Source organism: Pagrus major, chromosome 15, assembly GCF_040436345.1.
Source record: "Pagrus major chromosome 15, Pma_NU_1.0".
Classification (NCBI taxonomy): domain Eukaryota; kingdom Metazoa; phylum Chordata; class Actinopteri; order Spariformes; family Sparidae; genus Pagrus; species Pagrus major.
Genome location: NC_133229.1, coordinates 8,556,472 through 8,578,398, shown reverse-complemented (window position 1 = coordinate 8,578,398; position 21,927 = coordinate 8,556,472). Strand labels below are relative to the sequence as shown.

General features: G+C 38.7%; 2 protein-coding genes and 1 long non-coding RNA gene across 4 annotated transcripts in view; 2 read left to right on the top strand and 1 right to left on the bottom strand.

Moving 5' to 3' along the window:
* The window catches only part of rassf4a (Ras association domain family member 4a), a 22,580-nt gene extending 1,391 nt beyond the window's left edge, over window positions 1-21,189 (bottom strand). The window contains exons 1-10 of one of the 2 annotated variants that reach the window (XM_073482631.1): window positions 21,136-21,189; window positions 13,452-13,520; window positions 13,247-13,322; window positions 4,729-4,835; window positions 3,385-3,470; window positions 1,914-2,083; window positions 1,406-1,507; window positions 1,268-1,319; window positions 1,059-1,180; window positions 197-294 (exon numbers count right to left, since the gene is read on the bottom strand). In XM_073482631.1, coding sequence (XP_073338732.1) covers window positions 197-294; window positions 1,059-1,180; window positions 1,268-1,319; window positions 1,406-1,507; window positions 1,914-2,083; window positions 3,385-3,470; window positions 4,729-4,835; window positions 13,247-13,322; window positions 13,452-13,504 — 866 coding nt within the window. In that variant the 5' untranslated portion in view covers window positions 13,505-13,520; window positions 21,136-21,189. The remainder of the gene's footprint in view (window positions 1-196; window positions 295-1,058; window positions 1,181-1,267; window positions 1,320-1,405; window positions 1,508-1,913; window positions 2,084-3,384; window positions 3,471-4,728; window positions 4,836-13,246; window positions 13,323-13,451; window positions 13,521-21,135) is intronic. The other variant, XM_073482632.1, reaches the window with a different exon arrangement.
* On the top strand, window positions 6,528-7,508 carry LOC141009891 (uncharacterized). Its single transcript, XR_012180159.1, has 2 exons — window positions 6,528-6,612; window positions 6,846-7,508. It is a non-coding gene; the product is annotated as an uncharacterized lncRNA (long non-coding RNA).
* LOC141009306 (C-X-C motif chemokine 10-like) lies at window positions 14,398-16,151 on the top strand. Its single transcript, XM_073481847.1, has 4 exons — window positions 14,398-14,485; window positions 14,671-14,800; window positions 14,949-15,032; window positions 15,588-16,151. The coding sequence occupies exons 1-4, from the start codon at window positions 14,419-14,421 to the stop codon at window positions 15,715-15,717; spliced, it is 411 nt and encodes a 136-aa protein (XP_073337948.1). The 5' UTR covers window positions 14,398-14,418; the 3' UTR covers window positions 15,718-16,151.
* Window positions 21,190-21,927: the final 738 nt, after the last annotated feature.

Genomic DNA, 21,927 nt, shown 5'->3' with positions numbered 1-21,927 from the left:
TAAGGGTTACAGGGCTGAAATCTCAGTCATATGAGGTGACGATAACACAGTTGTGCAAACACTGAGTAATGAATGTGTCAGACAAACACTGTCCTCATTGAAATGTTGGACGCTGTAATGCCTGGAGGAATTGGCTGCACATAACGTCATTAAAGAGGATGCCATGGAACCAGTATTGTAACTCTTGTTGACTTACTTTTTGGTTAGTTTGTTTATCTCACGTTCCTCTTCCTCTTTGAGTTTCTCTACAAAGCTGTCTAATACAGGGATCTCAAACTTTATGTACTGGGCAACCTGGGGAGAAAGAAAGATGAAAACATATCAGCACGAGCGAGCCGCACGCGTCCTTAATTAAATGATACCTGCACTTACAATGAAGAAACACAGACGTCCAAATGGTTTTCGTACATATCCTCTTTTCCAAATAAAAAAAAATTAAAACAATAATGAAATAAAACAAATTTAAAGTAAAATACTAAAAGATGGACTAGGTTGGCTGTCCACAACACAAGACGATACCTTTCCAGCAGAAGGTAAAACACAGGAGAATAGGTGTACCACTATCTTAAAGGGCCAGTTCATCATAATTACAACAAAAAAAAACAACCAATCAAACAAACAAACAAACAAACAAATAAACTGACAGATTTTTTCACAACTGGAACAACTTTTAATGCTCTGAGCAATACAAACAAAAGTCTGTTCACCTCTGCTGTATTGAGGCAGAAATATTAGGCGGATATTTCAAGATCTGGACAATAAAAACAAAACTGTGGCTAGATAGCACTAAAGGTAAAACATCTAGAAAAGTCCTCCAGCAACAATCAGGTTTTATTTATATCCCACAGTGCAGTCACAACACACTGTCGGTCATCTTAGCCTATTGTTACATCAGTCCTGGAACAGGATATCATTCCTCAGCTCGCTAAATTTAACCCAACTGTCTGGTCCATTGTGTGTCTTTGCTGAGGACTACACCAAAAAATGAAAAACGGATCACGTATTGTGAACAAGATGTCAGAACAGAGAGAGAGTGGTGGCAGGAGGCCCAGACTCACATCATATGTGACTTCCTCTCCCAGGTCGGCCTCTGTGATGAGGATCTTGGAAATTTTCTCACAGGGTCCGTAAAGCACACGGGCCACCAGCGGGTATTCACCATCCCTCAGTCGGGTCCTCTCTACAAAATCACAGACAAAAAGAAAATAAATTATCACAAACACGCTAATACACAATGTTTTTAGCCACAATGAAAGTTACGACTTACCACCAGACTCGTGCACCAAGTAAAGGACAAACTCTTCAGATTTATTCTCCACCTTTATAAGACACAAATACAGATTATTTATAGCTTCATAGCTTTAGATTTTAAGACATAACACTGGAGGTGTAACCAGTGTCTTACCCTAAACTTGTGTAGCAGCAGGTTGAGGACTTGTATAGTTGTCATGGAGCTGTTTACTCGCACGTTAGTGACCGAACCATAGCCTGGAGTAAACACAGATGTCTGGAGGCGAGACAAAACAAACATGGAGAAATCTTTAACAGAGAGGACACAAAGTACTGGGGACTTTGCTTCATCAACACCTGTGGCTTGACATTATTTGAGTAGGGAGTCCTGGACATGAGAACCTTGTACATTTTGAGCAGGAAATCTAAAACAGAAAGGAAATCTGTGCAGCTGGAATCCGTTCAATAGCAACACACACACATACTGTACTCTGGAGAAACTGATGAAGGAACTCATTGTACTCTGTGGAACATTAATGAAATCAGCTCAAGGCAGGCAGGCTGTTGTGAAACTCAAAGTACAGGCTCACCCACACAGGAAACTTCTGCCTCTGCACCTGGAGATGTGTCAACAACGGGATACATTAATGTGTGTGCGCGTATGTGTGCTCTGTTTATTGAACCTTGTGGTTGTAGAAGTGTCCGTTGATTGAGAACCGGTGTGTGCGCAAGCGCTGCAAGTCTCGTGCGGTGTGTGTCTTCGCCCTCCTCTGAATCTGCATGAAGGAAGCATCACTCCTGGTCCTCAGCAGCTGAGGAGAATCCTCTTCCTCCAGACCGACCACATCATCAGCTGGGGAAAAACAAAACTCTCTTACTGTGTGCATGCTTTTATATACATCTGCGGAAGTGGTGGAAGAGGGGCGAAGTACTGGGCCTTTACTTCTACTACTTTAGAAGTACTACTTTATTTTACTCAGTACAACAATCATAAAATACTCTATTACAAGTAAAAGCATCTACCTATGATTTCTTGATTTCACAAAACTGAAACTCTATTGGAAGAAAATGATCACATAGCTGTACGAAAGGAATTGAATAGTGAAGCGCCAACAACCAATCACGTTTTTAGTGCCTATATTACAACTGAACCAGTTAATAAATCAAATATTAAACCAGAACTGGGGCCTTGTGTAAACAAACACAAAGCAAATACTCTTGTTAGTTTTCCTTCAAAACAGCTTGTTATATAATCACCATATCTAATTTGATACCACAGAATACCATGAAGATCTTCTCATTCAGACGACTCCAGGCTGGGAGTGTCTATTAATGAAGTCAGTGTTATTAGCTGAAAGTCTGTGGTCATCCTGTGGCATTTTTGTTGAAGTAATTTAAAAAAATTAAGTGCAAACACATGAATACGTGGAAACGTGGACTTTAATTGAAAGATTTTTATTGGAAATTATGCAAATCATTTTAATTAGGTGTATATATAGCTGTGTGTAGGTGTATTAGCTGTGCCTACAAACTCCCTATAAATTAATAAGTTCCATTGTTTTCATTCATTCTCATAATAAATTATCTTGATTAATGTATAAATTGTTTCTATATTTATTCATAAACACTTGCCTCTAGAAGTGTATGTATTTTTTTCCAGTTCCATACAATGTGCAGTGTTTTTAGCCCAGATGCTAATGTTAGGCCTAATTAAACTTTGTTGTAATATACACATCTATTCACTCTTCTGCTCTCAATTTAAAGTCGAGAGAGTGCAAGTTAAATCAAAATACCTAACCCTTTCAGCTTTGTGTGAGGGTTCAGTCTTCCCATCAGAACTGTAAATCCTATAAGACAGCATGAAGATCATCATGTGACAAAACTCTGTTTATCTTTGGTAGAGATGACACCCAAAAATTGTCAGCAGGTGACAAAACAGCTTAAAGAAACAATCCCAGATTGATGACTGAGTAGTCTCAGTCTTGGTTATTTATAGTGTTGGTGATCTGATCTAACTGCATTTTATGGTAATCTGTGCTCTCCACGTGAGCCAACCTTTCCACTGGGAGTGCTGACTGAAGCACTTGCTGAGCTCTAATCCGTTTCAGCATGTGTACATTAATCCACCACGTGTTTGTCAGAGAATGACTGCACCTGTGTGCTTCTCACCAGCTGGTCCGATCTCTCTGACAGGGGAATTATTGTTGGCCTCTGATGATAACTGCTTTTCCACATCGTTTCTGAAGGAAGGAAAAATGTGTTTGTTAACATTCTTGACACTTGAAACAATACTTTAAATGCACCCAGGTGCTAAAGTAGATCTGAACTCAATGATTACTTGTAGCTTGTTTAACTTTATCTCACAGTAGATTAAAAAAGAAAAAAACGCTAATTTACCCAATTACAGAGTTAAATGAGAAAATCAATATCCCTATCGGTTAAATACAAAGCTATTGACAGTTAGCCTAGCTTATTTCCCCTGCTTCCACACTTTATGCTAAGCTAAGCTAACTGTCTCCTGGCTGACAAATACGAGGGAGTTATTGATCATCATCTGTCAAGAAAGCAAATAAGTGTCCAAAAATGTGAAACTGATCCTTTTTTGTCAAACTACAGTCTCCAAGGTATAGGATAGACTTCCATGTTCAATATTAAGAAGGAATTTAAAGATATAAGACCTCAGGTTTTACAGTAGGTGGTTTATCACTGTGACAACGATATATTTTAAATGCACAGTATGTCATTTCTGCTGTAAATGGTCTGTCAAACGAATCAAAAGACATTAGCAGTGTGGAATCCTAGAGGTGTTTTCTTTATCATTAAACAACCACCACTGACGATGAAACTCTATCTGTGTGATTCAGGTAGCAATGTTCGCAGATGAGGTAATGTTTTACAGTTTTATTCACGAATGTTTAGTCACGTTTGCTGACTTCCTTACTCACTCTCTGACTCTCTCCTGGAATTTATAGCAACAAACGACCAAATGAAACGCACCATTACCTTGAATTAACCCTAACTCCAAAACACAATTATATTCACTTTAATAAGTTGTAACCATTGAATGTTTTGGCCATTAAATTTTTGTGTTGCCAAATGCAAAAAAAGTAAGTAAAAAAGTAATGTACATAGATTTTTGTTATATCAATCTAAATTTATATTCCATTCACTTCCTCTTAAAACTGTGTCTTGTACTGTAATGTCCTCTTTAGTGATGAATAAAATCTTCTCTTATCTCTCTTTATTGAAAAGAATTGCCAAAAACCTAAAGGTGACCCAACCTTGAGTATACAAACATCATGTTCTGCACTGGTAAAATATATTTTCCCAGTTTCCTTCACTGAATAATACAGGGTGGGGATACCGGTGAACAAAGAGGTGAGTTGTTAGAGTTTCTATTGTGTGTGAGATCCCCTTTGATTCTGTTGTAGTTACAAGGCCCACATCTGTTTATTCAGCACATGAAGACGTGTGTGTGTGTCAGTTTGTATCAGCTACCTGTTGAGACGAAATCTTTCATTGTCATCGTACATCTGAAGCCTGATTGGTCGGCGGAGACCCCAGTAGATGTTCAGTAACCCCTCGAGGATGAGCTCTCCATCCTCCTACACACACAATATGCACAAGCACACACATATAACAATAATTATCAGGACTCATGGTCAGAGGGGAAATCCTGCTGGCAGCCCGCCACAGCGGCTCAATATCAGGTGTACGTGCAGGAGCAGACGCTCGCAGCGCTCACAGGGTGAACCCTCTCATCTTGGAGAAACCTCGTCAGGTTCGACCCACCCTTTTATTTATACAGTACGGGGGTGAAGTCACGTCTGAGGAGGCAGAGAATTGACTGCTTTGGGTCACGTACACACGGCGGCCGGGAGGTGTTTTGATTTCACAAAACTGAAACTCTATTGGAATAAAATGGTCACATAGCTGTACGTGTTCTGAATACAGGAGGAAAAACTGTGTCACCATGTTTAAGATGGGTGAGAAAAAGGAATTAAATAGTGAAGCTCCAACAGCCAATCACGTTTTTTGTGCATATATTACAACTGAACCACTTAATAAATCAAATATCAAACCAAAACTGGGGCCTTGTGTAAACAAACACAAAGCAAATACTCTTGTTAGTGTTCCTTCAAAACAGCTTGTTATATAACCATCATATCTAATTTGATACCACAGAATACCATGAAGATCTTCTCATTCAGATGACTCCAGGCCAGGAGTGTCTATTAATGAAGTCAGTGTTATTAGCTGAAAGTCTGTGGTCACCCTGTGGCATTTTTGTTGAAGTAATTTCATGGAAAAATTAAGTGCAAACACATGAATACATGGAAATACAAGGAAAAGGGCTGACTTTCATTGAAAAATGGAATGGAAATTAAGCAAATCCTTTTAATTAGGTGTATATATGGTTGTGCGTAGGTGTGTTAGCTGTGCCACGATATATACTGGTATTGACGATAATCATGATATTAAAAAATGTAATATGGTGTTAATAATACACATATTCAAATATTGTCTGTGAACAATTTTTCAGGAGGCAGAAGAACAAAGGAGAGGTGTCAGGTTCCAGGAAGTACAATAAAAGGTTCATAAAAGGTGACTGTGTAAACCTTTTTTGGGAATTTCTGAGCAACTCTTCTGACAGAGAAACTGACAAAAATGTATCTGACTTGAACAATAAAAAGTTGTCTCGAAACTGAAACAACAGATCAAAACTTAGGGTGTAAATAGAGATTTAGGCAGAAATGCTGAATGAAAGCAGTTGAAAGTAGGACCTCAGATTGCATAAGAAAGCCACGAGTTAAACTATTTCATGGGAGCTTTCACGTTTCATGACTGTTAACGGTCGAAGTTTCATGGATAACTTGTGTCTGACATACATTTTACTTTACACATCAGACTGTTATTTCATAGTTGTACAGAGCTGGGTCAAAAGGAGGCTCTCCAGTGAGAAATTATTGAAATAATTATAATACTGGAGGCAGTTTTTAGAACCATCTTTAGACGACCACAGTCATTTTATGACTGGAAAGTCAGAGAGAGGGGAGAAGAGGCAGAGAGTGGGTTTTTGAAGGGGAGGCAGATTGCTCCCAGGGCTTCATTGTTTCTGTAATATAAACATTCAGAGCAGCTGCAGCACTGAACCTCGCTAACCCACCACTCCTGAGCTTCCTGAACAGGCATGAACACACCCTCACAAGAGATGTGAGTAAGGTCAGCTGAGCTATTTTTGGAGGAGGCAGTTAATCACTCTCCCTCAACGTGCCGCTATAAAGCCTGGATACGTGCTCTGATCCAGTCAGACTTCACTGAGCGAATGAGACATCACTCTGCTTCACTCTGCATATCAAACCTACAGCCAAAGCATCAAAGGTGAGAAGACTTCTACTGTTTGTTCGTCATTACCAGCTATTATCTATTACCAAGGGTGTACAGTATAGCCATAGTATAAACATAGTTTACTTGATAAAGTAGATGAAAACAAATAATGACTTTAGGTAAATGTTTTAGCAGCACAGTGACAGACCCTAATACTAAAAGACAGAAATTAAAATCACTATCTAAAATCACTGTCTAACTATTTTACTCTTCCTCCCCCGCTTCAGCATGAAACGCAGGCGGTTGTTGCTCTCCCTGCCTCTCTTACCAACAATTACTGAGACGCTCGAGGACTTGCCTGCCCTTCCCTCATCCTCTCAGTCTACCCAGAGCTCCGAGTCTCAAGAGGACTACATGAGCAGTATCCAGGCCCTGGCCTGCCCTGTTGAAGCCCCGAGCTGCGGCCCTGTCAGACTCCAGAGATCCCCCAGGCTGCGGAACTTCTCAAAGGCTCCGATGAAGCCCTCGGTCTCAGCCTCACTTCCTCGCGGGTCTCCCCGCACACTAAGGACTTCCCGACCTTACAGTCTGAGTCTGAACAGCTCGGAGGATTTTTCTCTGAAGATGAGCAGAGAGAAAGACTGCAGGGGCAAAGACCCCATGGACTGGCTGTTTGGACAGATAAGGACTTGAAACAAAAAGCTGTTGCTGTTTGAAGCCCTGAATGCACTCTGGTGGAGTATCTCATAATCAAACAAGGCTGGAAGAACCTGCTCCGTTTATGAAGATGAAAACAACACAGTGTATGATGGGACTTATTACGATGGCCTGAAAGAAAAGTGGAGATCTATTTATTTCTATGCACTGAGGACTCAAGTCTACATGTTTACATTGTTTGTAAAGATGTTAAGGATATTGTTTGTAATAAAATACTAAAATAATCATGAAAATGTTTATTCCTTGCTGATTGGAAAGTTACTCGACAAAAGAGCTGAAGATCATTGCGTCTTAAGTGTATTTACAAATAGAGCTGAAGTGATTAGTGATTAATCAATAAGAAAATGATTTGTCAGAATTGTAATAATTGGTTAATCCTGTAAGCCATTTATCAGCAAAAAATGCCAGTTATTTGTAGTTCCAGGTGGTCAAATGTGTGAAATTATTTTACGTTTGCTAACGTAAACTTGATCTTAGTTTTGTGTCTTAGACAAAACATTTGAAGACATCCCCTTCGGCTCTGGGAACCTGTGACAGTTTTTATATTTTTTGACGTGTATGTAAGGAAATATGATTAATTGAAAAAGAAAAAATCAATAGCTTAGCTGAAACCAATTATAAGTTACAGCCATAGTTGAAATGCTACTGCAGGTTTGTGTCTTCCGATTTACTCCCCTACATTTATTTGACTATTTAAGTCTCTAGCTAATTTTCATACAGCCATTTTATTAGTCAGTGTTGGCAGTAACTATGTACATTTACTGTACATTGGTTATAGTTCAGAGGGACATATTGTACTTTTTACTCCAATACATTTACTTGAGACCTTTAGTTAATAGTTACTTTGCAGATTCAATAATACATATTATAATCAGCAAAGACAATATTCTATTTAATTCTAGATAGATACGTTTTTAATTATTCCTGGAGGAAAATTCACAAGCTACACAGCAGTTTATAAAAGAGCTGAAACGAACCCTAACTTTACCAGCTGCAACGTTAAGTGTTGCACACATCACACATCATAATTATACATTCAGTAATGCAATATATATTACTCTGAAATGAAGTAAAGAAATAAAGTAAAAGTTTTTCTTTTCAAATTTTTACTTTATTTTTATGCTACTTTTACCTGTAATGGAGTATATCTGCATTGTAGTACTCTTACTTTAATGAAATGAGTTCTGAGTACTTTTTCTATTATCTTACAGATCAACACCCTGAACAGTATACAAAGCACCTAAAATGACCTCCTTTGACCTGCTATGACAAAATACTACTTATATATTACAGCAACAGTTTTATTAATATAATTTGTAACAATTCAATACTCACTGGAGACATTTAAATGAGTCCTTAATTAATACAAGTACATTTGGTGTATAATTCTTGATTCTCTCTTTATTTTTAATCAACATAATAAATGCAGGACTTTAGAGCTGTGTTTGTTTCTACTGACGGTTAGTAAAGGATCTGAACCGACCATATCAGTGATTTTTGGCCCTGCATCTCACTGTCATCTAGTGGTGGTCAATGGTGCTGCAGTGGTAGTCTTTTTTTTTTTTTTTTTTTTTTTGCTACAATGTACTTGATCCTGCCACTAGAAGGAGCTGCAGGCACATTTGATATTTGAGGATATTGAGCAAACAAGCACAGACAAGCACCTTCACTCTCTCCTGTGTTTTGCTGATCCCAGATAAGACTCAAATCGTTTGACTATAGCACATTATAATCTGAAGAGATTATTTAGTGGAAGTTGGATTTGGTAAAAGGACATCCGTTTAATCAGATGATTTAGCAAAAATCCACCATGCTCAAGTGCTCTTGAGCAAGACAGTGAATCATTACTGGCCCAAGAAAGGCTGCTGCTCTGCAGTCTGAGCAGTGAATAGAGAAAACACCTCCAGCTATCCGCCTTATCTACATAGTTACAGCTAATACAGTTGTACTCTTAATAGGGATACATGTTGGAGCTTGTGTTCTCCGTGAACATTCTGGGTCAGTTTACAGTGAATGGTGCAGAAACCTCAAAGCACCTGACATGTCTTCCCACGCCATGACTAACGCACATCACCTGACTACACCTGCAGAGGTGTGATCATGATGTAATCCTAAAACAACAACACCTGTAAGTCCTCGTTCCCTCTAAAACCACAGCCTCCACTTTTCTTTTTCAAACAGACACCCAATTATCGAACAATAAAAACAAATACTCAGATATGTCTGGTATATACAGAGGTGTAAGAAGTACAAAGATGTTGTAATTAAGTAAAAGTCGCAATACCACAGTATAGAAACACTGTAATTATATGTAAAAGTCATGCTTTAAAGTTTTACTGAAGTAAAAGTACAAAAGCATCAGCATTACAGCCTGAAGGACATACTGTCCTATCATATATCATATCTGCAAATATGTGCCAATATGAAACCTTAAGAGTGCGATAACAACATTTGTGGATCATCACAAAAAATCTGTGTTAATGAATACAAAATATCAGCAAATATATAGATAACTGTATTTTTATAATGTTGGTAACAACAGCCCCAAAAGGTAAAAAGGTAAAACAAGAGGATATTTCATTTCCAACATGATTGCCGTATAAAGTCAATGCATTAATGTGTTCATCACTCCTTTATATAGTTTATCTTTTGGGTAGCTTGTTAATTTCTTCTCAGGGAACAATAAAGATTTATCTTAATCTTTATTAAATCATAATTTATTTTTTTCTCATATTTTGGATTATTAAACTAAATCTGTAACTATTAGCTAAAATGAATATCAAATATATGTAGTGGAGTAAGAAAATATAATATTTGCCTCTCAATTGTAGTGAAGAAGAAAAAAAGTAGCCAAAAATGGAAATACTCAGGTGAAGTACAAGTACCTCAAAATTAAAAAGTAATATTGTTTATTTTCATACTTGAGTAAATGTACTTTGTTACTCTTAACCACTGTGTATATATGACCACAGTAAACTCTTTCTGGAAATGATGGTGAACGTCTACGGCTGGATTTCATCAAAACTCAATCACACAGGAATGTCACTGCTGAGTAATGTTTTGACCCTCATTTCCACAAAATATCTACTGAGTCACTCCTCAGTAACCTCTGGCCTCAATGCATCAGCTCTAACAACGTCACTAGATCATGTCAAGTAGAAAATATTTGAGTAAGAGAAAAGATAATTTTACATAAAGGAGCTCATTTCAACTTGATCATATGTCATATTGCAGTTGTCTCCATACTACTACAAAGTATTTTGTAGGAAGATCTTCTAACCACACAAATCCTACCCCATGATACTGTAACACGAAAGTTCATTAGGTAGCTGTTCTGAAGCTTTTGATCCAGTTGTCACGGCCCAAAAAAAGCTGAGACACTGCGGAAAATGTAGATAAAAACAGAAAGTAATAATTTCGCAAATGAACCGTGTTTACTGACAATGATTTTACAAGGTGCTGCCAGGCCCATGTAATATCCTCAATAAAAACATGTTTTTTACAAAGTGGTGAACCTCGTCCCATCCAGGTTCACGTTTCATGCCCAATCATGATACAATCACCTGTCAACAATGAACCCGTTTACCTGTGGACCTGTTGTGTCTTTGGATTGTTCCACAACTCTCCCAGTCTCTTGCTGACCCTGTCCCAACTTGTTTGAAACATGTTGCTTGGATCAAATTCAGACTAAGCATAGATTTTTAAAAATCAATAAAGTGAATTATTTAAAACATTAAGTATATTGTCTTCGTGCTGTCATTTTTTTACAGTATATGTCAAAAAAGGATTAACAATTTATCAAGTTTATTTCATGCTGTCCTAATGTTTTTGGAATCAGGGTTCTGCTACTACCAGCATAGTATATTGAAGACACATAGCGGTTACTGTTTAGTGCCACTCATTCTTGTAGACTACAAACAAGTGAATCAGTCAGAAGTTGTAAAGGAGTAATTTCACAGTACAAACTGAACGCTGGAGCATGAACAAACTTGTGGGGTTTTTTTTTTACTACAACAGAATGTTTATTCATCAAATTTCTATTCAACGCTCAGATGATCAGATTGTGTTGGTGCAGTTTTGTGGCTGCAGATTTTTTTTAGTCACACTAGACCAACCTAACAATGCTGTCTTTGCACAATACATGCAGACACAGATTTCACAATATCACCACATTTTGCACATAATGATTTTTAGGATTGACCGACATGCCTTGGCCCACAGTTCACATCAGGTGTTTTGTTGCCTTTAAGTATAGAGGCTAATTTATGGCAACCTATACTTTATAACATTTTTGATGAAGAATATTTTGGTTACTGCAAGACTAAACTGTTTTTAAAAAAGTAATCTATGTGAAATTATTTAAATTTGGGCAACATTATCAGAAAAGTGATAAAAAATGATACTGTTACACAGCCATTATTTTATATTACCAACAGTCTGAATCACAATTTTTGTTTACAATAACTTCTGGGTATAAACCCCTGCATCAGACACTAGTTTACATGTGTTTACATCAGTTTACAATCTAATTCACTTTTTTTAATGACATTATTTCAAAGTCTGTACATCTCATTCATGTAAAATGCATATTTAATGCTTTCATGTGTCAGTAATAACTCTTTCACTGAGACACTGACAGTGTGAGTTACCCAAAACTAGCAGTTAGTCCAAGATGTTGCTGTTGTGTAGGTATCAAAGATGCTGGCAAAGCAATTATACTATATAATACTATATATATTTGAACATTAAAGTTACGGCTGAAAATGACAGCAGAAATTAACAAGAATTCTCATATCTCTGTTATGTTGTCTCTCTTAACTCTTTCTTTGCCTGTTTTCTGTAGTTTTCACAAAGCTGGAGCCTTGGACAGCCTGAGTTATAACCCAGAAAGTAAAATATACTGTGGAATGACTCTTTTTACAGCTATCACAGTAGACAAATATATGTTTAAGTTATTCTAAAAGTTTTGACTGAATCTTTTTACCGATTAGTGACGCAACATGTTTTGTCTGAATAAGTGACTTGTGTTTTCAGCAAAGTGAAAAGAAGACACCCACATAAAAACCTCAGATGGCTGATGACAGGTTACAGTGGTGGAGTGTAATGTGTTGAGTCACTGTGTATAATGAGGGATAATAATGAGCACAATCTGTTTCAAATTTCCTCATCACACACTAATGTTCACTACAAATTACCCTTTTAATGGGTTCAAGTCATAAGTCTGGTTCATTTCATGTCATTACTGTGATATCATTGGTGCCTCTGTATATCTGTGCATGTGTACTGTATGTTGCATGGAGACATATTATGTGACATGTGAGTGTGTGGGATTTTCCCAGAGTGTAGTGATGTAGTGGGTCCGGCTGGTGGGACAAAAAGAGGGACAGATCATGACCACCCGTCCAACACCCCACACCCCTACACACACACACACACACAAACACACACACTCTCTGAAAAACCTGCTGGTGAACACATAGGGGAACTCCCGACCATAAAACCCATAGGATGATTATCAAACAAATAACCAAGCAGCTTTACAGACACACCACAACAGCAAAACGTCTACTGTGGAAATACTTGTCTGAGCGGTTAGTGTATATGACTAAAATCTGACATCCCTCCCTCCCTCCTTCCATTTCCATTTTCATTTTGAGGCAAAGGGAGGCTTTTTGTGGTTTGTCAGCCCGTTGGCATGTTGGAAAAGAAGCCAGGAGTCGCAGCTCTGTGCTCAGAACTGCAGCCACATTGTTTGGTCTCAGACTCTTTGGTCCTCATTGTCTGCCTGAGAATCAAAGTGCCAGTTTAACTGGTTCCAGTGTTGGTGTGTGTGCGACCCATTTAACAATGTCCTGCAATCCAGTACGCCCACACACTCACCGGTGAGCAATTGTTGATAACTCTACCTGTTTATCTTTCTTATTTCCGCCAGTCAGGTGACATGTCTGAGGTGGCTGAGCCTTTTTCTTACCTCGCGAGTCCTCAGCTGGAAGTTTTTCCCTTCGTGGTAACAGTTGTAGGTTCTCAGCAGTGATAAGATGTCAGACCTGAACATGAAGACAAGGGATGCAGATGGTAGATTAGCGCTGCAAGAAATGATTAAATCTAAACAAGAAATCGCCACTGTACTTAATTGTGGGTAATTACTGTGCAGTGACTGAACTCAAAGGACTTACTTGGGTATAAGTTTCTCTTTGCTGAGCTTCACGTAGGTCTGACGCTCACTCATTCTGTCTGGAGCCCAGCTGAGTCAAAAGAACATGACACAAACATTAAAAATAACATAATGACAGTATTATCTGTAAACTAATCTACATAAATGATGATGTGCATGTACAGATAACCTTAACACAGGGATGGCAGACGGCCCGACCTATAATCCTAATGCGTCAGTATTTGACGAGCTGGGAATGAGACTCAAAAATCTACTTTTCTTACAAATAGCACCTTTAATTCCCTAAAAAGATGATGGAAAATCACACAAAAAATATAACAAAACCAATGATTCATAAATACTCAATATAAACATTGTGTTGCTATATTTGTAATTCAGTTTGAGCCCTGAATATTTTTTCTAAAACAGACACTGCTGGACAAATGGCTCCTGTTAAAAGCAGGGACAGGGAATTAGAAGAAATCACATGGTGCTGTTGACTCAGAGCCACAACTGATGTGGACAGAATGTCAAGGCAACACTGGACAAAGCCCGGAAAACTTTCATGTGTCTTTCATGTCATTCGAGGATACCTCCTGCTACTGTGGCAAAGATCTTACAAACAATTAGCATCATTAAAAATGATTGGAAACACTCCTCGGTCATGTGAGTGGAACAGTTTATCAAGAAAACAACAAGTCTGCAACATCAGACTTGTTCTTCTATGTGCAGTAAGACAAAACAAGGTTAGCTATCAGTCAGTGTGTCCTTCAAGGTGTCAGGTCTTTTCTGACAAAGCCTGAGGAATGGTGTCCCTGATCCCTGCATCCTAAATCCTGTGTCTTGATATTTTCTCGGGAAAGTGCGAGGCATGGGGAATTTCCTGGTTTGGAAAGCCCAGCTCCGAATGTGTGGGGGGAGGAGCAAAGGGTATAAAACAGCAACATGTGGCTCAGGGGCTCAGTGTCAACGCTCAGCTTGTCTCCAGTATGAAGCTTTATCTCCAGTCGATCTGTCAGCTCGCCTTCTTCAGCCTTTGCTGTGTACTGATCACAGGTAAGAATCTACAGATTGGATGCATTTATGCTTATATATATATATATATATATATAAATATATATATATATATAGATGTGTGCGGTAAACGTGTTGTGTTATTTGAGTATTTAAACTTGCAGTAATCACAGCTCGTGTTGCACTCTATTGAATTAACCTGTAATCCTGTTACTGTGTCTGTGCAGTGAGGGAGTCAGACGGCACGTTTGTCCCGGGAAGATGTTTGTGTCCAGACAGCCAACCGGGTGTCAGAGGGCAACTGAAGGAGCTCGCAGTTTATCCAAAAAGCCCCAGCTGTGATAAAGTCACAGTAATGTGAGTACCAAATCCTGCACACACACACACACACACACACACACGCACACACACACACACACACACACACACACACAGACATTAATGTACGCTGACACACATTCAGATGAGTGTGAGTAAATGTGTGGTTTTACATGTGTTTTTTCAGTGTGACACTGAGGAGTAACAACGAGACAGTGTGTCTGAATCCAGTGGCACCCATGGGCAAACAGCTGATTCGCTGCTGGAACAGGTGAGGGCATTGATCTGTGAAACTAGAACTGAAGCCTAAGGGATACTATAGCTGTGTCAACATAATGAAAAAATGAAACCCTGCAACAAAAAACAGCAAAATACAGCCATGTTTTTACAAGACAGGTCGCAGTTATAACTGGTTATAGAGGGTAGAGCTGGAGTTCCACCCAACTTCATATTTCCCATTAATCACGGCCAACAGTATCTTAATTGTTGCCAAGCCAGTTCTTGTCCGGACAAAGCACCTAGTTGTGCAGTTTTTTTTTCGTTTAACTCTCCTCCACATGTTTTGCTACTTGTGAGACAGAAAGAATAAAAGCTAGAGCCTCTAAGATAGTTGTACTCCACTAATTCTGTATTGGAACCATAACTTCCTTACTGTATTTGATATACAAATATTTGACCAACTTAAAATGGACTGTGGCCAAGTTCTTAGTGCCTTATCTTCTCTGACTCAACCGATAGATCTCATTTTAATTGTCAGGTCCTACAACAGTATCATTCACAGACCTTCCTCCAGGCTAAAGTTCTCTTCTCTGTGTGTGTTTTCTAGGGCTCACAGGCTGGGTCGTGACACGAGGCTGTGCCTGAGGAGGAGGAGGAGAGGGAAAGGTCAGCGCCAGCGACCTCGACAGAGGAGCCGTGGCCAGAACAGGAAAGCCTCATCCTCTAACTCCCAGTAGTCGAGCAGCCTGACCAAAGATGGGAAGCTACTGCATGGAGAGAAGTGTGAAAGCTGATTCTGGCTACCAGAGAGACTGTTAAGATAGAGAAACAGCAGGCTACCACTTTTCTCGCTGTAAATGTCATGCAGCTCAGACGTCAAGTGCCCCTTAATTGTTGTCTGAGTATAAATCAAACTCAGCAGTGGGCCTTATGTTTTCTGTGCAGATGACTGATGTAACGTGATGTAAAACTAAGCCCTGGAGGCTTGTCATAAATGTTGACAGTTTGAGCTTTAAAACACTGTTAAATGGACAAAATGGTCAATGTATTGTTTGTATGTACTTCTGTGTATGCAGCTGGAAAAGCTAACTGAAGAGAATTAGTTGGATATTTATTTTTATATGAATATAGAGGATTTTTTTTTTTTTTAAATAAATACATCAGAACAACAGTTTGACCCTGTGTGCAATTCATTGTTAAAACTCCTGATTATCTTCACGCTCAAAGATGGGAAGGATGATTACTTACTTGGCAGGATATGAGAGGTCGCTTAACCCACAGCTTCAACTTTAGTTAATAAACTACAGGATGTGAGTCAGCGAGCGGCGACACAAAGTAAACATGTCTCCCTCAAAACATCTGAAGAAATATCTCTAAGCTCTAACAGGGGCTTGTTGTGTGTTGTATTATCATTATATCTCTTTCTATAGCACAAATATACAGAGGTGACCACTTGATTGCTGGTTGGTGTTTCTGAAAAGCACAATAGCATTAATTGTGCGTATCACAGGTTGTAGCTCTATACTTTTATGGACTATTGACAGTGTTGCACAACTGAGAATCAAGGTGATCAGGGTGTGGGCTGTTGAAAGTGAGCGTTTTATGATGGCTTGTAAACCAGAGTTACACCAGCTCTCATTTCTTGTAAATCATGTGACAGGATGGATCCCAGTTGAGCCTTAAGGGAGGGAAAACAAACAGACGAAATATTTTGCCTGCTTCTGAAGAGCACCCACATCAGTCTGTGTAATGGAAAGTTAATATCCGAGGCATGTGCTGACCGGTTTTTGTTTTCCATCCAATTCACCAACTGGCACTGATTTGGAATCTAATGGCTAATCTGATCCTGATGTTATCACTGAATGCTTGGTGGCACTTGGTGGTAATATGGAAAGTGAAAGTAAACAGCTCAATAGAGTCCTTTGTCTCAGGCTGGGAATTTTAAGGGACTTTTCACAGGTAGCATGTTATTGATGAATAAATAGAAAGCAGTTGGGTGACTTCAATGTTAAAACAGGATACTGGTTAGGAGGGTCAAATAACAGCTGCCAAGACACAGTAACTCTTTTGACACTGGAAGGCATGTTAGCAACACATACTCCCTTAAAATCCAATGCTAATATGACTAACACATAAATTCACACACACTTATATTTATCTGACGGCTATAAATACTTGATTGAATACAGATTGAGACGTTGCACACCAAATCTAGACATACACTACACTCAGTAAATAAAAATTAGCTTGATCTCAGCCAAATACAACAATTAAAATACTGTTGTTTTCTTGTTTTTGTTGGATTATTCTTCATCAGATGTATTAAAGAAACTGATAGTTTCTATGTGGAAATCCACATAGCCTCCTACATCACTACACTGGAGAAAAGAGATGTGTTGTCATTTTAACAAGGAAAAGATAACAGCTATTGACAGGAGCAAAATAACTCAATTTGAAACCATACGGGGAGATGTATTATCAGCATTGAGTACATGAAAACATGGCCTTTGCTTGAGAATTCTGGTTTTACACTTGTTTTATCCTGTGAAGGACAGAAGGGATTGTATTGTACCTAGTTGATTTTTCTTTTTTTGGCGGTTAGTGACAGAAAATGGACGATATACTGAGGCTGAGTTGTTTCATGTGTGGTATACAGTAAATGTCTGTTAGTTTTCCTTTGTTGTGTATTATACATTGTGTATTATAAATTGAGAAAATCTAATTAAAATCTTAAAAAAGCAAAACAAAAAACTGAAATACTGCTTGATGCATCAGTAATACCAATACAATGAAAATGAAGTAGAATCTGGCATGCAGGACTTGTAATTGAGTAATGTAACCTGTGATATTGCTACTTTTAAATCAAATAATAATCGAATAAAGCATCTGAATATTTCTTCCACCACTGTTGAAATCCCGTTTAAGATTTACATGACAGTTTTTTCATTATTACACATTACTGCTTTCACCAACAAATCTTAATATTAGCTATCAGCTACGAAAGACTGTTCACCAAACTTATTAAGACATTCACACAAACTGCAGTTTTGCTGAACCTTTTCTGCAACACACACTACACACACATTTTGTAACCACATGATTAAAATGTAGTACAAATCATTAATCATAATATGTAGTGGCAAATGATTGGTTACCACCTTTTATAGCAGTGTGATTTTTTTATTCCTTTTATCACTGTGTAATTGTGCCAGTATAATATAATGTTTTTGTGGCTTCTTGAGTATTATGTATCATTATACTGCCCACGTATGATGTTACAGATGGGTTCATGTTTCTAATGGAGGCCCACAGTGCCATGTAGTTGTTATAGTCTACATACAGTATGTGTACTGTCTGATTCATGAGTGTTTTCGGTCAGTAAGCGTGACTTTATTGGTCCTGGTGTGATTCATAGTATTTTGAGCGATGTCGGTCTGTAGTGTGACCTGATTGGTCCAAGCGTGTCAACCTACTGTAAGGTGGCCTCTTGTATTGTCTTGTAAAATATGGTGGCCTTTGTACCGAGACGATTGCAAGTGAGGTGAGCAGTGTGTGGGAGTCTTTTGAGCTGGCATCTTAAGTAAAAGTTTGATGAACATGATGTAACGTGATGTTGGTATTTGGATTAATGATATAAAGTCTGTGCTTTGGTCTGATAACTGGAGGTTTTCTGTTGACAGAACTGAGAAAAAGGAGCAGCTATTGAAACTAATTAAAGAGTCAAGAGGTTATAAGTGTATAAAGGGAGAGGAAATGTCTCATTAAAAATGCCAGAACATGTTATCAACTACAGCTTAATGTTTCCTGCAAACTGATCGTTAAAATGCACATCTCAACACTGGATTGTGCTGCCATCTAGTGTCTAAATCATTATGTACATCTGATTTGTAGAGTGTTGCTGCATTGCTGGGTCTCGCTCAGTGGTAAGAGACAGTTTGTCTTGAACTTGGAGCATGAACTCTGACACCATCTGCAGAAACAGAACCTGCAGGACAGCGAACAGATGGATTTTGGAGCTTTTCATTTAATATTTAGTCCAAAAATGCTCATGGCTGAGTTGTTGGTTGGGACTCCCAGTACTTTCTGGGATGATCCATTTAGTTGCACTGCATTATATGGTCACATGATTAAAAAGGGAGGTTAATCAGCTTAAAGTATAAGTTCACCCAAAATGAATATTCAGTCATTATCTACTCACCCTCATGCCGATCAAATGTCAGTTGAAGTTTCTTAGTTCACAAAACATTTCTGGAGCTTCACAGCAAAAGAGTGTCACAGCATTCTCCTAAACAACTGAAGTAGATGGGGACTTAAAAACGTAAAACTGTAAAAAACAAAACAAAACAAAAAACAACATAAAATGGCTCCATACAGCTTGTCTGGTGTAATCAAAGTCTCCAGAAGCCCTGAGATCCCAAATTGATTTATAAGACAATATTTACACTGTTGATGCACAGTCAAGCTCATGTAACCACTTCAGATGCAGTGTGCATTACAGCTACAGTGAAGATTTTGGCTTAAAAAAAAGGTGTAAATAACGTTTTTTCAAATCAAATGGAAAAAAGATCTTGGGGCTTCTTGAGACTTGGATTCCACCGGACGAGCTGTATGTAGCCATGTTATGTTTTGTGGGTTGTTTTGTTACACTTCCAACAAGTCCCCATCTATTTGAGTTGTTTAGGAGAAAACTGGAACTCTGTTTTTCTGTGAGGCTCCAGAAATGTTTTGTGGACTACGAATCTTCACCCGATATTCCATCGACATGAAGTAGATACTGACCGACTGATTTTCATTTTTGGGCGAACTGTTCCTTTAAGCATTTATGTCTGACTTATTTAATGTAAAGGTAGTTCGACTTTGATCTATTACTGACCCATTTATAATAAATGTAACCTAGTTCATCAAACCCCTTGGTGGTTGCTATTCTTAAAAGCAAATGAGGCAGAGCTTTGCTAAGAATAGGCTCTGATGGCACATGGGAAGTGATTCTTTTGCATTTCCTGCAGCTGAGACATAAGTTACTTAGGAAGAAAAAAAAATGCTTGCATGAGCAGCGACTGTCACCACAAAAACCAGGAAACAGACTTCCCAGTACTGACCACACCACCGCCTGACTGGGAAGTGATCTCTGGGAGATCTCTGCAGATTCAGCTGAACAATGAACACTGAGAACGAAAGATGGAGAATGTTTTAGCTTTCTGTCACTATGCTGCCTTTCTTATCTCTTAATACAGCTGAAGATTCAAATCCAATCACCTCTGATGCACTTGTTTATCATCCACATGAAACTGTTAACTACTGGGGTAACCTCACTACCCATCAGCCCTCCTCCCTCCCTTTAAGCACCTCTCTGCCCACCTCCGCTCTCATGCAAGGAATCTGCTGACAGAGTAGGTGCATAATGGGATGGTCAGTCTATCGCTCATGCATATTCATACATAATAATGGGAGTATAAATATTCCATAACTTGAAAGATTCCAGTCAGTCACCATTTTTATGAATTATTCAGCCAGCGCACATGGCTGCACAGGAGACAGACTGAAGACTGAGAGCTGTGCAAAGAAGATAGGGGTCAGTCTATGGGTGAAGTGAATTTACATAATCTGTCTGTCTCTTCTCTCCTCTTTTCTTCTCTCCTCTTGAGACTAAATTGCGCATTAGCCCACCTCTGAGCTCCCTCGATGGACAAAGAAGCTTCATTGCGGGTCTGCTAATTGGTTTTGATCATCGCGAGATTCGTATCCAATTATCGCACCTACTCTGGCAGCTGCGCCCGGAGACGACCCATCCCCACGCGTAAAAATGTCCAGGAGTGCTCCAAATGACGCACAGGATGCCAATTTTTAACAAAAATAAAACCTTTCTAAAAATGTAGACAAACGCCAACTGGAGACATCAGAAAATCACCTGCTGATAAGTCATGTATTCCTGTGTAGTTTTATAGGAGTAAAAATGATTCAATCTGATGAAAAATATTCCTAAATGCATGAAAGGAATTCCCAGCGCTATAACCTTCATCCAACTTCACAACACCTCTCCCCATCCTGTTGTTTTCAGGGTTTAACCGCAGAGTTACATCGCTAAAGTTTACCGCTTCTTCACGTTTTCATATAAAAACATGTCGCAGTAAATCTGATTAGTTTGAGGGTCTTACCATAGCAGAGCGCGTCCTCCGTCTTCTTCCGTATATCCACCACCGATGTATCCCGCCGCTTGTTTCTTATCAGGCTTTCATGCCTACCCGGTCGTGCGGTATTCAGAGATGGGAGATTAAACTGACAGCAGGGTGAGCCAATGGAAGGCCGCGCTGGAACTCTTCAGCCAATGAGCGTTGGGGGTGGGCGGGACGAAGACATCAGGGATCCAGACTTGTCTCCTCTTCATCAAGGTGCCTCAGTGCTCTGCCTCAGTGTCATCAGTCAAAGCAGAGTCTTAGATTCTGATCTTCACGGTTTAAAAATGGTTAGTTTGACCTGGAAAACTCAGGTTAGAGGTTACATGGAGTTTGTTTATTGATGTGTTTTGTGCAAAAAATGCACATAGATTATGTTCATTTGATTTAATGTATATTTTGGATCTTTAAAATGTATTTCCTTCTTGTGCACTTTTATAGATGGACACTCAAGAATGTTAAATGGACACCCAAGTCTTTTTTGAAACATAATTCTTATTATGTTATGTTATCTTGTTATTAGACATCACAGTTTTTGTTTTTGTTCAGAAATATTCTCACATTTTATGAAAATCACCTTTTCTTTTACATGTTTTTTTTTTATAGTTTGTTGTGTTTTAATACTTGTTTATATTTTTCCCTTTTTCTGGCTTGTTAATTTTAATGAAAGTCTGAGTCATGTGTATGTTTTTTGACAGAATTGAAGCAAACCAACTGCACAAACAAACAACACAAAGACATGTTTGTCTTCCTTTACATATGCAGCTGTAAGAA

Bases quoted from the DNA above. Each gene is read 5' to 3' on its own strand.
- LOC141009306 (XM_073481847.1), top strand. From the start codon at position 14,419: ATGAAGCTTTATCTCCAGTCGATCTGTCAGCTCGCCTTCTTCAGCCTT. The intron at 14,486-14,670 runs GTAAGAATCTAC...GTGTCTGTGCAG, and splicing joins TTGCTGTGTACTGATCACAG to TGAGGGAGTCAGACGGCACG. The intron at 15,033-15,587 runs GTGAGGGCATTG...TGTGTTTTCTAG, and splicing joins CTGATTCGCTGCTGGAACAG to GGCTCACAGGCTGGGTCGTG.